The following is a 15,484-nucleotide window of genomic DNA, read 5'->3' as shown; positions in this document are numbered from 1 at the left end:
ACATAATAAGAGATCTAGCTAGTATGTTCTTGATAAACTTGGTTCTGATAGTAATGCCTTCTCAAAATTTTTCTACTTTTAATCTGGCCATTCAAACAGTGACTAACAGAATATTCTCTCATACCCCTGAGAATTAGTTTGAAGGAATACTTTAGATATTTTTTCACATTTTTTTAAGTTTACTTATTTATTTGAGAGGACAGAAACAGCATGAATGGGGGAAGGGCAGAGAGAGAGGGAGAGATAATCCCAAGCAGGCTCCGTGCTGCCAACGCAGAGCCCGATGCTCAAACTCATGAAACCGAGAGATCATGGCCAGAGCTGAAAGCAAGAGTTGGACGCTTAACCAACTGAACCACCCAGACACCCCTGAAGGGATATTTTAAAGTGACCTTTACAATGCTAATCAGTTATTTTCCCTTTCAAATGTCTCATCAGTCTTAATATTCTACATATACAAATATAAAAGCAAAATGAGAAAGCCAGAAATGTATGCCCTATTTACCTTTCTTTATAAAAATCTCTAAATATTAGAAAAGTATTCACTTTCATTTATTTTTCTCAGTAACATTTATTGCAAGGACATTTTTGAAATTTGTAATAGTTTATAAATTTCAGTCTTATTTCTTTTTATTTTTTTTAATTCAACTATAATTAACACATAGCATTATATTGGTTTCAGGTGTAAAATATAATTATTCATCAATTCTATATTCACTTTCATTTTTAAAAATGCGAACAGTTAAAAGAAATTCTTTAAAAAAATTAGTCAATTAGCAACTACCATTGACTGGCTCTGCTAAGTAAAATAAGCATTCAGGATATCTACAAAGGGTCAAGGAACCACAGAATTTGTGGAGAATAAAATTAATCAGGTAACATCAACTGTCCATTTATTTGCATAGATATAGACTTAAATATGGAAGTGGCATATTGCTCCAGTGAGTTAAAATTTTCAGAAACTTTCAATTATTATTATATGATGTTCCGAGCCGATCAACACTTATGCAGCACCATTAATAAATACAATGAATATAATTAATACAAGTGATTACAAAATTTATGTTAGAAGAGCCTCTCTTTATAAGCAATTTCTCCCATGAAGGAATTATTAAACATTTTAGAGAACATAATTTATATTCAAGAAGACAGTATGTATTTTTCTTCTCATTAACATTCACTCCCAGAAATACTAAGTGGTTTTTCTGGATTAAAGTAGGTCTTGGAGGGAAAAGAGACACTCCCCATTGAGAAAATAGCCTAAAAAAAGGCACTGAGTCGAGAAACAACCTGGACATTTGGGAGCATGTGAGCAGTTGGTATGAGCTTAAAATGGGAGTGTGGGTGAAGACTCTGGAGAGTCAAGAGGAGCCAGGTTTCGAAGTGCCTGCATACTTCATGTGAACACCTAACAGCCTCAACCTTACTATCTATGCACGAGGAAAAGCATTTGAGAATTTTAAGCAGAGAAGTGACATGACCCCCAGAACCAAGGACGAATCATTGGAACTTAAGTCAAAAATCAAAATCACAACAAGCATCTACTGCAATGTTCCAGGCTAGAACTAAAGTAGCATTTGTTACAAAAGGGGAGAATGAGATCACGTATTTGATGTCTCATGATGGAGTTCATGAAGAGGCTACAGTCCCCAGGATCACTCCTCTGCTTTTGGACTCAGTGCTGAGTAAATAGAGTCATTTCAATAAAGAGAATACAGAAGGCAAAGCAAGTTCAGAGAATAGATGGAAAGTTCACTTGGAAATAATACTGAGTTGTAAGGTGCCAAAGGGGCATTTAGGCGAGAGTTTTAATCAATAATTAAATCTAGGGGTGCCTGGGTAGCTCAGTTGTTTAAGCATGTGGCTTCGGCTCAGGTCATGATCTCATCACCCCTGAGTTCGAGCCGGGTGTCAGACTCTGTGCTGACAGCTCAGAGTCCGGAGCCTGCTGTCTGATTCTGTGTCTTCCCCTTTTTCTGCTCCTCCCCTACTCGCGCTCTGTGTCTCTCTCTCTCTAAAAAATAAATAAACATTAAAAAGTAAGTAAGTAAAGAAAGAAAGAAAGAAAGAAATCTAGACTATGGAATTCAGGAAAGAGATCTAAGCTGGAGATAGAGATGTAAAAATCTCCAGGAACAGGATCAATAAGATTTCTTACAGAGAACAAGAAGGTAGAGAAGAAAAGAGGGAGCCAACAGTTAAGCGGTTGACAGATGAAGGGAGCTGGCAGAGGAGAAAAATCTGACAAGTGCCAACTTAGAAATCAGGAGATGAACATTTTCAGCAAACAGGAGTAGTCAGTTTAAACAAATGCCACAGAAAAGCTCAATTAATATGAAGGTTATCAATGTCTAGCGTACGTTCCAGTCAAGTCCATGATAACTCTATAAGACAGACTTTGGAGACATGGGTGGAAGATGAGGAGAGATGTCTACAGCAATGGGCTAAAACTAAAATAGGAAGTGAAGAAGCACAACTGAAAACACAGACTAGCATTTCAGGAAGTTAGGTCATGACAAAATAGAAGTTATTAGAGCATTATTCTAGGGCTGAGCTTATCAACCTTGGGTGTGCATACAAATCATCTGAGGGTATTGTTAAAATGTAGATTCTGACTCAGTATGTCCTGCGTGGGTCCTAAGATTCCACATTTCTTTTTTTCTTTTTTAAAGTTTATTTATTTATTTTGACAGAGAGAGAGGGGGGAAGGTGAGGCAGAGAGAGAGGGAGAGAAAGAATCCCAAGCAGCCACACTGCCAGTGTGGAGCCCGACACAGGGCTTGAACCCACGGATTGTGAGATCATGATCAAAGCCAAAACCAAGAGTTGGATACTCAATCAGTGCCCCGATTTTTAAGAGTTTTTTTTTTAATATTGTTTTAGGAATATATTACCATTGAGCTAATCAAGTAAAAATATGATTGAGAAACTTCATAACAACATGAGCATGCACGTTTTGAATATATTTTTGTTTAGCAAGCAATATCCATACATTCTAAAAAGCTGTTTTTACAGGATGGGTTTCTCACCTCTTCCTACTGCATGTACAACCGATGGGCCATATCCTCGGATCTGGAATCCAAGTCCCTCAGCTGAATCTGGGATCTTCACTGTCCTAAAATCAATCAGAAAACAAGGTGAGAAGACTTTAACATGCCACACAATTGGTTAAAACAATAGTGTCCATTCCTTTATTCATTCTTTCAATAAATATTTATTGAAGGTCTACTGTGTAAAAGACACTGACTGGGCTAGAAACCAGGAGACAAAAAGGGTGCATGCTCTCACAAAGGCACACAGCAGCCAAGCACGAAAGACTTCCTCAACTGAGCACAGTCATTTGCATGGTACGTGGTGAATAAGGAACAGGCTCTGGGGTCAGACAAAACTAGCTCTAAATCCTCATTTAAGTCACTAGATAGTTGAATAACTTGCATGAACGCCTTCACTTCTCTGAGCCTGAGTTTCCACAAAAAGATGATGGTAAAACTTACTTTGCAGGGTGTCAGTGGAGATTAAAAGAGAAATCTTTGTTAACTGCCCTGCACCATGCTATGAACTAGTAGTCACTTCAGTAAAATGGAAGCTTCTCTCCTTAGTTTACTGTTATAAAGAAGACAGTGCACTGTGACACTTCTTTGTTAAAAGTAATAAAAGAAACACAGAATTAATACATTTCTACCCGTAGGGAACTTCATCAAAGAACAACAACAAAAAGCTAGTTAAAAAGATGTGTCAAACATTACACCAAAATAATTTAAGAATGTGATTAACTTTAGCATTTACTCAGTGAAATTTTGAAAGAAGAGTACATCAAAAGGAGAACCTGAATAACAAAAGAAATATTTTCAACGAATCCCCACGGAAAAGAAGATGAAGGAAAGGAGAAGAGGAGTAAACTGTTAGGACAACCAGTGAGGGATATCCAGTTTGGTACTAAGAAGTGAGCTACTCCACAGAAGGAAGCCAGAGATCAGAGAGCAACAATGAAAAGCAGAGAACATGAGATAAGGCAGAACATCATAACAATAAAAATGAGTATCGTAAATTGCAGTCCAGAGCAAAGACAAATGAATACAATGCAATAAATTTTGATGGATAGCCCTTATGCCCAAGAAATAAAATTGTTTCCAAAAGATGATGAATTAATCATGCAATAAATGTCGGCAGCCCTTCAAGGGCACGTTAGACATAGTCTGAAGTTACATACAGTGGAACTTACTTAAAGCTTATAAAATAGCCACTGGAGCAGTTTGGGCAACACTGCGCCTAGAACACTCGAGAAAGCCACAAATGTACAGCATTTACACCTCATGGCAAAGCCTGGTACTGCTATCTGAAATATAACCTAGGCAGGCACACCAGCATCGGTGATAGAAATGTGAACTGTGTATTCTAGGAAAACTTGAAAGTATTATTATGAATTAGATTATATACTAAGAAGTGATCTGTGCATTGCTGGAGTATAGGTCAAAGAACTGATTTGTCCTTTATCCTTAATTGTATACTTTTTGGTGTAAAAGGCTCTATGCACTTCCCTTGAATAGCACTTTGTTACTAGTATCTTTCAAGAAAAAAAAAAGACACATGAAAATGGAAGATAACTAAAGAAAAGAAAAAGGAATAAATACATTTTCTAAGCGTGAAGCAAAAACATAGAAGTAGCCCATGCTTTTATATATTATGAATAAGATTTCACCTTTGCTGAAATGACCTAGAGCTTTCAAGCCATGGTGAGTTATTATTGCTTTTGGATTGTGAGGAATTCATAACAGTCTCTCAGTTCTTTCTGAGCAAGGCCTTCTATCCTTCTAATATTGCTAGGAAAGGTTGACGCTAATCTTCAAGATTATTATATATTTCTTTAAAACTTTTGTACAAAACACTATGAAATGCATTTTGGTCTTATTCTGGGACTCTCTTCATAAAATGATCTTTGGAAAATACGCTTCCCTGCTGTGACCACTATATTGTCTATTAAAGGAAGAATTAAATTCATACAAAAGGAACATTCTGTTTCTTGGAGGAAGTAAGTGCACTAAATAATCTGCTACAAAGCTTTTTGAAAAACTCTTTGATGCTATCAAGTGTAAAATACAGCTAGATTCAAAGCAAGACTTCATTTGTATTTACCTCTCATATTTTTGCCTTTTCTACCCCCAGACTGGAGACTACATCAAGTATAAGTAGCTATTGTAAGAAAATATGACAGAATGATTTATAGAAATCTTATATTAGCATAAAGACATAAAGGAAAAGCTATCGATTTCAAGCAAATTAAAAGTAAAAGATAAAAGATGAATATTCTTAAAATAGTTTTGAAACAAAATATAAGATAGGCTCCTGATGTAATAAATAAGCAGTGAAAAAAAATGAAATGAGAGAATAGGTAAGCATCACAGATAACATCACTGGAGTACACACTATGTGCTGAACAGATAACTAAGTTTTTTATTAACCTAAATTTATTTAATGTTCTTAGCATCTTCATGACATAGGTACTCTTCTCATTTCCATTTTTTTAATGGATGGATGAGGGTGTTGAAGCAACACAATAAGCAAGCAAGTTGTGGAAGAGAAGCTTGAACCTGGACCAGAAATACTGGGTTCCAGATACTGTATGACAAACACTGAAGGAAGAAGTCAGAGGACACAGGTTCCAATGCTGTTCATCTAGTGGCTAGTACTGGGAGTGACGATTTGCCCCTATCTACTTAGTCTGAAAGTTGAGGGCTTCTGAAGTGATCTGACTGCTGAAATGTCTAGGACCAGTGAATCAGTAGTTGCAGGGTTAAATCAGGGGGTAGTAGGGCCATGGGGAGGACCTTTATGTTTTCTAATGACTGTTTTGGACTATTACTCCATTATACCCTTCTAGTCTGCCCTTTTCCTTTTAAGCGACCTCAAAGTGTCCAGAGGTAAGCAACTAGGTGAGCCTTATCCCAGACAGGGTTGGATAAAGGGGGAGTAATAGATCAAAATTAGGTTTAGAGAGAAGACATTGTTATGGTTATTCTCTGCCCTCCAGCCCAAAGTCTTCCTAAATTAGTAATTTTAATGAGTCATCTCACTCTTTCCTTGGTAAGTTTTAGCAGCAACCTGGCTGACTTAATGCTACAGAATCTAGCTCATTGCATCACATTTCAACTCCTATGATAAAGAGTGCTGCCAGCTATTGCTGAATATATATATATTAAGGCAGGGAAGAATACTATACTACACATACTAAGAATATTTTCTTAAGCAGTTAAAATAAACCTTTTGTTTTTAAAGTGGTAATCTTCATTTACCTGAAAATTAATGTTGTTTATCACTATTAACGAATGATATAATTACATTTTAAACAGTAATTTTGATATAATCATAGTACTTTAAATAGACATGATGCTTAGACCTTGATATGCATTATATTGATTAATTACTTGGTTAAACAAATCATGGAAATGTGACATGGGAACACTAGACCAGAAGTGATTTGTAGAAGAAAAGCCAACATCTTCCAACAATATACATAATACCCTATTAATTTTAAAAACAGATCATAGGGGCGCCTGTGTGGCTCAGTTGGTTAGGCGACTAACTTCGGCTCAGGTCATGATCTCGCAGTTTTGAGCTCGAGCCCCGCATCAGGCTCTGTGCTGACAGCTCAGAGCCTGGAGCCTACTTCAGTTTCTGTTCACCCCTTCTCTCTCCCCCTCCCCTGCTCACACTCTGTGTCTCTATGTCTCTCAATAATAATAAATAAAAGTTAAAAAAAATTTAAAACAGATTATAAAGCACAATCCCATTTTATAAACAAAGGATTGTGTAAATCTGCATCAGTACTTAGAAAAATCAACTGTCTGAATTTCAAAAAATAACAATGGTTATTTATGGGTGATATGATTATAAGAAACATGTCTTTATTTAGAAAACTCTATCCTCTAAATTTGCTATAATCAACATGATTTTTTTCTAATCATAGGTAGATGGATAGACCTTTTTTTTTTTAAAGAATGGACATATTACTAAGTACAAGCGCACACACACAAGTGTATTTCACCAACTTCACCATTTCTTATAAACATTTAATGATAAATGATATCAACCAACTCATAGACCTGAAATTCTTAGAGCTGAACATGGGGAATGCAGTTCTTTATTATCAATTGTTCTACTAATTTTCTTCACTTATAATCAAAGTCAGCCCAACCCAGACCAGGAAAATTTGGGCCACAAAAATAAAGCATTATTTCCACTGAAACTACCTGATTTGAGTAGCAAGCATTAGTATTATAAGCAAAGCAGTTTTTCCCAACATTTAAATACCAGTATTAGTGATGCTGGTAAGGTTTAAATGTTCTAAGCAACAAGATACTTAATTCTTGACATGTACTTAAATTTTCTATTTTATTCATTTTTGTATAATTTTTTTAAAAATCCCACATGAATCATACAACTTACTCCCTTGGCTTTGTGCTCACAAGAACTCTTAGTGGCTTTCTGCTGTTTAAGCATGATTTCAGGAAGCAGTCCACTTCATTGAAAGGTCTCATAAAAACTAGGTCACCATTAATAGCAAAAATCTTTTTCCCAACTTCCATGCCAGCCATCTAAGAGAGAAATAGCAAAAAAAAAAAAAAAAAAAAAAAAAAAAAATATATATATTTTAATAAGGAATCTATTTTTTTCACAGAATTAGAAACTGAAAAGACCCAGAACATACAGATTTTTGACATTTTAACACACCTGCAATGTTTTTATACAACTTCACACAACAGAACTGTGGGGGAGATAACACACTTATCATTCTCTTTGACATAGTTTTAAAGTTGATCACCCATTTGTACTGAAACCCACCCCCTTTCTTCTATGTTTTAACTTTGTACTCCTCCTGTGACCCTCTTTCTATTGTATCTTATAGTTCTTTTTCTTATTTCATCCTTTAAACTACAATGAAACACTAGGTTAATGTTTTTTTACTGGGTTTTCTTTTTATATCCAATTAACTCAGAGAGGTTCAACCTCTATGTGGCCGTCAATGACAACCAAATATGCATCACCAGCATGATATAGCATAAGTATCTTCAGGGCAGGAGAGGAATGGCCTGGGAACTCAACAAAAAGAGCTCCAAAAAGCCCAGATTGCCCGAGGCTGAAAAGATGACAAGGAAGACATTATCTCTCCAACCAGGCCACCATTCTTAACCAGTTCTACTGCTTATAAACTACATGCTGCTTTGATTATCAGCTAAATGATGAAAACCTGGCAGAGGATATTTAATTAATGGCATAAACAGATGAAGCTGTGCCCTAAGAACACCCTCAGAAAATGTCTGGGAAAAACATTTCCTTCTCATAGAAAATTACTAAAAATAGTCATTTGTTGGCCAAGCCCACTAAGTATGAGTTGACCAGAGTTATTTTGTTTGAAATTAATGTGGTGTACATAAAACATTGTCTTGCATGAGTCTGTGTTTTGGTAAAAGACAGAAACCTTGGGCATTAGCAGATAGGAGGACGGATGGCAGTTTACTACCAACTTTAAATAGATTCAAAGTTTAAACCCATGTTTCATTCATTCTCACAGGCTTTATTTAAGATTTATATATTTAGACATTTTCTTGAGGATTAAGGCATTGTACAAGCCAGGCAGCAAGGTGAGAATATTTTAAATCTGATATATTTAGGATATAACACTCCCAGTAGGTTCCATGAGGACAGGAAATTTTATCTTTTGTTCACTGCTGTATTCCCAGAGACTAGAACACTGCCTAGCATATAATAGGTACTAAATAAATCATTCTGAATGAATAAATAAATGATCAGGAGATTCCTCTGTTTAAAAGGCTGGTGAGGTGAGAGAACATCAATCAGCATTAACCTAATGAGAAAAGAAGTCGAAGCATGTGCTCTACTGATGAAAGTCATATTTATGAGTCAAAAGTGACAGGTAAAGAAAAGACCTAGCCCTTGATCTAGTGGAAGAGTTATCTGACATACATAATACAGCCCCACTGGATGCAGTCTCCACAGCATTCCAAGCTAGAAAGATGCACAGGGAAGTCCCAGGGTTATGGAATGAGCCCAGCGGCCTTCTAGGATGTCATGAAATTCATAGCTATAGATCCTTACAAAATCTCCATCCAGCTTTCTTTGAGTGCATGGACTCTGTCACAAATCCCAAGAGCATCTCGTAGAACTTCAGAATAAGATCATTCAGTAACACTATTTTCAACAAAGATACTTAAAAGCTGATTTCAACTTGTTTGGAACTTCTAAATTTTTTAAATAAAAATGCTAATTTACATTACCTCAGCATTAGACCCCTTTTCTACCAACTTTATTATTGGAACTTTATTTTTGTCTTCTAACCCAAAACCATAGCTGCCTTCATTGGATTTAATCTGAAATGCAAAATATTAACATTATTCATAAAGCAACTACAAAAACAAGTACAAATTAAATAGAATAAAAGAAGAAAACTTATATAGCATGTTAACTTACCAATAATGATTTGGCTATAACATTTTCCACTACTTTTAAATCATGTTTCATAAGTCGGTGCTTCATATTTGATCCTTCCATTTCCTCATCCGCAAAAAAACGAAAAAGTAGGGGTTCATCTTTGAATTCACTTTTCTCAAGGACTACAAAAAACAGATTCAAATTGTTCCAATTAATCCAAAAACCAAAATTATTTTCCACACTCATAGACATTCAGTGAACAAGTTACATTCACAGAGATCCCTGCAATACTGTTCTATTTCTACACCTTCAAGCTGATGTTTCCTTTACTATTAGCTAAGGATTTTGAATTTTTGAGTATTTTTTTCAATGTTGAATTTTTTGTACTTACCCGTCTGTCACTTTCCAGATTAAAATCCAAATTTAAATAAAAGATTATATTGAATTAAAATATGTATGCAATCCAAAACATAGAAATCTACAGTGTTTTGAATTTGTAGTGAACATTTGGAATATGTTTGTAATATCCTGAACAATTATGGGAAAATTCAAATGGGTAAATGTTACTCTTATGTGTGTGAACAATTCCCACTGTGGTCACTTTTGTTCCAACACTTCAAAACAGAATTGTATCTTCTGGGTGAAATGTGATTTTAGTTTCCACTAATTCTTAGTTCTTTTCTGTTTAAAAACATTTTTCTCAAATATTCTTATTTCAATAAAGGTCAGTTTTTTCCCTTTTATCTGAATGTTCATATTTCCACCCAAAGTCCCTAAGATTCCTGGCATGCCCTGAGGATATAGGGTTTATGTTTTGTTGACCTTTTTAAAAATAAGGCTAGGGGCACCTAGCTCTGTGGGTTGGGCATCCCACTTTGGCTCAAGTCATGATCTCTTGGCTCTGGAGTTTGAGCCCCATGTCGGCCTCTGTGCTGGCAGCTCTCAGCCTAGAGCCTGCTTCGGATTCTGTCTTCCTCCCTCTCTCTCTGCCCTTACCCCAACTCGTGCTCTGTCTCTGTCTCTGTCTCTCTCTCAAAAATAAATAAACATTAAAAAAATTTTTTAAAAGGGTAAATATTGATAGAATTTATATTCAGTGAGATCCTGACAGCTGGCAAAATGTTTTCAAAGAGGAATCTTCTCTATTTCTATTTATCTATCCTTAGTACTTTGAAGCGCACTTGTTGGAACAGCGGGATTCATTGAACCGGGAAGCTAAAGAGAAGATAATGGTCCCATGGCACTGTAGAAAGTTTGTCTTTATGATGAAACAGACCTCCAGGTCTGGGATTGATTCTGGGTGTAACATTGGGAGAATTGCTTCCACTCTTTGTTTTTTTAAATGTTTATTTTGAGAGAGAGCGTAGGGGAGAGGCAAAGAGAGAAAGAGAGACAATTCCAAACAGGCTCCATGCTGTCAGTACAGAGCCCGATGCAAGGCTCGATCTCACAAACTGTGAGAGCATAACCTGAGTCGAAATCAAGAGTTGCTGCTGAACTTACTGAGCCCCCCAGGAGCCCCTGAGAAGTTACTTAAACTTTTGAACCATAGTTTCCTCATCAGTAAAATGGGGGCAATAAAACCTTCTTCATAATGTACAGAACTAAAATGAAGTAATAAGTGTGATTACATTGCCATATAGAAAGCAATACAAAATGACTGCTATTTCGGGGCACCTGGGTGGTTCAGTTCCTGTCTCCTCCTCTTTCTCTGCCCCTCCCCTGTTCTCTCTGTCTCAAAATAAATATACATTTTAAAAAATGATAGCTATTTTATTTCATTATTTTTACAGAGTTCCACATAATAACTGTTGACTGGATGATGTATGTATTGATCTTTGAATGGAAGATTGGCTGGCAAATGAAGCTATCAACCACAAATTAAAAAGTGACACAAGTCACAGTTGACAATACAAATGAGAATACACTTGAGATCAAGTTAGGTCTTGACTATGTGATCTAAGCACTTTCCCAAAATGTACATGGTATTTTGCTCCTGCTGTTTTCCTCCATCAAACAGTCTGTCTAACAGGAGTGAGAAAGACACCAGCAAGGCCAGGCAGCAGTCAAATTGGTTGTGCTTTACCAACATTGACTTTTGTAGAGAAAACTTTTGTTTTTAACTCAGTATTTTTTAAATTCAATATTTTAAATATGTAGATAAATTTACTGCTCCTCGACGCTTTAAAGAGAAAAACAATTAGAATATTTGAAGGTTTTCAGCTTGACACTATAGTTTTAAGTCCTTATAATAATGTCATTTTCCTCATTCAATAGTTTGTTCTTCATGGACTGGTATTTCTCTTTCACAACTCATACAGTGTTCTAGAGATAGTGGGATATAATGCAATTCCCAAATGCATATATGCTAACCAAAGATGCTCTCAACATCACTGAAACTTTTGCTATCCTTCCTTCTTCGTAAAAAAGGTGATAACCTTCTGAAAGTAACTGACAAACAGGCAGAAGTGTTATCCAGTATCTGTTTATAAACATATAAAAGCAGTGAAAAAGATTGTTTGGGTTTGTGGAATCTGTAAGATGGTATGAACAGAGAGGGAAAACTAAGTCTCATTATTTTTATAAATTTAGGGGGAATGAAGTCATCAAACAAGAAAGAAAATCTTTAATTACTAGACAAAATGAAACAGATTTTTCCTAGAGATTTAGAATTTTATCCTCTGAGATAATTTTAAAAGCATTTTTTCGGGGTGCCTGGGTGGCTCAGCTGTTTAAGTGTCCAACTCTTGATTTCAGCTCAGGTCATGACCTCATAGTTGGTGGGGTCAAGCCCCACGTCGGGCTGTGCACTGACAGTGAGGAGCCTGCTTGGGTTTCTCTCTCTGCTCTCGCCACTCCCCACTCACAAACTTGTTCTCTCTCTCTCTCAAATAAATAAACATTTAAAACAAATAAATAAAAGACTTTTTTCTAAAAAGAACAATAATTACCCACCATATAGGTTCTCATTTAATCATTAAAAATTTTTTTTAGGAGGCGCCTGGGTGGCTCAGTCAGTTAAGCGTCCGACTTCGGCTCAGGTCATGATCTCGCAGTTCGTGAGTTCAAGCCCCGCGTTGGGCTCTGTGCCATCAGCTCAGAGCTTGGAGCCTGTTTCAGATTCTGTGCCTCCGTCTCTCTCTCTGACCCTCCCCCGTTCATGCCCTGTCTCTCTCTGTCTCAAAAATAAATATACGTTAAAAAAAATTTTCTTAATGTTTATTTTGGGGAGAGAGAGACAGAGAGACAGAGACACAGTGTGAGCTGGGGAGAGGCAGAGAGGGAGACACAGAATCCGAAGCAGGCTCCAGGCTTTGAGCTGTCAGCACAGAGCCTGACACAGGGCTGGAACTCACAAACTGTGAGATCATGACCTGAGTCAAAGCCTGATGCTTAACCAACTGAGCCACCCAGGTGTCCCTTATTTAATTATTTAAAAATATAACGGCATTCAAAAGAACTACAAGTCTGAGCTAAAATTATTTCATTTTTTTAAAAAGCTATTTTTTAAAAAAACAAAACTTCTAGTTGAAACTTTTGCTTTTCTGGAATCAGTCTAGAAAAACAAAAGGGAAGTCATGGCAACTGGTAGATAATAGTAACTAGATGTAACAATGGCACCAGTGGTGAAATTGAATGCAGATGTGGTGATCCAGCATGGCCAAGTGGCAAGACTCACACAGTTTTGCTGGTTCATCTTGAAATGCCTTAATACTGAGATACTCCCAGGGTCCTAACAAAAACAAAACAGTGAAATACATCTGTAAGCTCCTAGGATAAAAATCCCTTACCATGGTGCATAAATCCATTGTCACAGAGTCCGACGCCAAATATCATTGCCTCTTCTCTGGTACGGCAATCCCCCTGTTAACCACATAAAAATATACCACAACTTAATAGGCAACTAAAGGCTTTGTTCTGTCTTTAACTCATTTGACATTCCCAGCATGACATTGACAAAGCCATTCATTTATTACACCATACATTACTTTTGTAGGCCCAGAATGTACCTAATTGCTATATATCTATATAGATTTATATAGATGTATTTATCCACTTGATTATGAAAATACCTTTTTTTGACATTAAGTGAAAAGCAAAGATTTAATATTTCCTGAGAAAAACCACAGTGTTTAAATATGAAAATATATAAGTTAACTTAAATTTATTGCTACTACAAATGATCCCTTTCTCTTATTTTTTCAATCTTGTACACCAACTGTGCAGCCAGAAAATTACCAAATATTGAAAACACACTAAATAAAATTAATGAAAAATCATTGTGCATGATCTGTGCTATCACTTTCCTGGCCTTGTTCTTTAAGGACACCTAAAGAAATCAACTACTGTCAGATGACTTGTAAGACACTGAAAGTAGGTTGTCTGGCTGAGCCTATACGTGCAAGCTTCTCTGTCACTATCCTGCAGAGAAAATAATCAGATCATACAACTGAAGCAATAAAGAAAGCCCAATACAACCTTCTCATATGTTTTTATCTAGAAAACTTCTGGTTTATTCATATTAAGTATGTAATTCATATTAAGAATATATTCATATATACGAATACGTGTGTGTGTGTGTGTGTGTGTGTGTGTGTGTGTGTGTGTATAAACCTTACAGTTGTAAGTTTTGTGGTTATAAAGTGCTGTCTCATCTTATTTCTTCCTAGTCAGGTTGGCCCCTTACTGTTGCCTGAACTCTGTGCTTATTTTCATCCTTGCTTTCACGCTTCTAATCATTCACCTACAATGCATGTTTTGTATGTTTTGTCCACTCATTTGTTTTAAAGTATCTGTTGTCGGTCCTAACAAGTTATTCTAATATCCCTGTGCCTGTTTCTCTGTTAGATAATAATTCCAGTAAGTAGTAATAAACACTTGTGAAAATAAAATCCAGAGAGTTTAAGTGACCTGTCCAACTTTGCAAAACTATGTATCAGCAGAACCATCATCAGATGCTAGGTTACCGAAGTCCCACCCCGTTGTCCCAATTTCTACTACATATAATTTCTAAAGACATTATTGTAACAGACCCTTAAGAAAATCTGAAGAAAAAAAATAATTGCAACCTGGTCCAGCTTTTGAGCAGCTTATTCTATTCTTCTAATGCTCACACTTGAAAAGTAAAAAAAAAAGAAAAAAAAGCCAAAAAGAGAAATATTGTTTGCTCATTGATTTCCATGGAGTCAGAATTTTATTTATTAAGCACCAAATTTTGCTTCAAAACAAAACAACTTTCTTCAGTTTTCTCACAGAGTCAACATATAGTACAAGTTCATAGGAATTCTATGAGATTATAATTTCTATGTGAAACCCTAATTCTGATACCAAGTACAGAACCAATTCCAATGACATGTATTGACCACAATGTTATAAAAGGCTCTGACTCTAGTAAGCCCACTGGATATGTGAATTAGTTTTTATCTAAAGGTAATTGTTTGGTTTAATCTAAAATCTTAACTTCAAAATAGAATACACACTTGCATGAAAGTTCAGTGTATGTGAATAGGTACACTTCAGTGATACTCAAACTACATTTAGTTTTCTTGATGGATCTCAGTTGATATTTTAAAAATAGGAACATCTTCCTCTTGAGAAACCATATAACATAAAAATCAAGTTTGAAGACTCTGAAGTCAGATTAACTAGATTCAACTCCTAACTCTGCTTCATATTAGCTGTATACACTTGGCCAATGTATCTCACTGCCTCCTATCTGGGATTAAAAAAAAGTTCCTAAACCATCTCAAAGTTTAAAGCAGCAGTGAAAGTAACTCAGCAACTTCTATTTATCTATTTACCTGTGCAATTAACCAGTCTATCAGTTTGTTGGCCATGACTACAGATTTGTAGGTTCTTAAATGGTAGTCTTTATCTCTACAAAGGAAACAGAAGCCAAAACCATTAAGCAAGAGGACAAGTAAGCACAGGAAAACATTTCATTTAATATCAGTGTGCAACAGAAGATTCAATACAATCTGAATCTATTGTCCAAATTATGTGCAAATAAAAGAGGTTTACAAGGTATATATAACAC

General features: G+C 35.9%; 1 protein-coding gene across 5 annotated transcripts in view; it reads right to left on the bottom strand.

Annotated features, from left to right (window-relative positions):
- Positions 1–15,484, bottom strand: part of PREX2 (phosphatidylinositol-3,4,5-trisphosphate dependent Rac exchange factor 2) — a 297,237-nt gene that overhangs the window by 143,659 nt on the left and 138,094 nt on the right. For 4 of the 5 annotated variants that reach the window (XR_009253713.1, XR_009253712.1, XR_009253711.1 and 1 more), the window contains exons 14-19: positions 15,249–15,324; positions 13,239–13,311; positions 9,487–9,629; positions 9,294–9,386; positions 7,444–7,592; positions 3,030–3,115 (exon numbers count right to left, since the gene is read on the bottom strand). Coding sequence is in view for 2 of the 5 variants with exons in the window: in XM_058699767.1 (XP_058555750.1) it covers positions 3,030–3,115; positions 7,444–7,592; positions 9,294–9,386; positions 9,487–9,629; positions 13,239–13,311; positions 15,249–15,324 (620 nt within the window). In the remaining 3 variants the exon portion in view is untranslated. The remainder of the gene's footprint in view (positions 1–3,029; positions 3,116–7,443; positions 7,593–9,293; positions 9,387–9,486; positions 9,630–13,238; positions 13,312–15,248; positions 15,325–15,484) is intronic. The other variant, XM_058699768.1, reaches the window with a different exon arrangement.

This window comes from Neofelis nebulosa, chromosome 14 (genome assembly GCF_028018385.1).
Source record: "Neofelis nebulosa isolate mNeoNeb1 chromosome 14, mNeoNeb1.pri, whole genome shotgun sequence".
Taxonomy (NCBI): Eukaryota; Metazoa; Chordata; class Mammalia; order Carnivora; family Felidae; genus Neofelis; species Neofelis nebulosa.
This window is presented reverse-complemented; position numbering and strand designations above follow the sequence as displayed.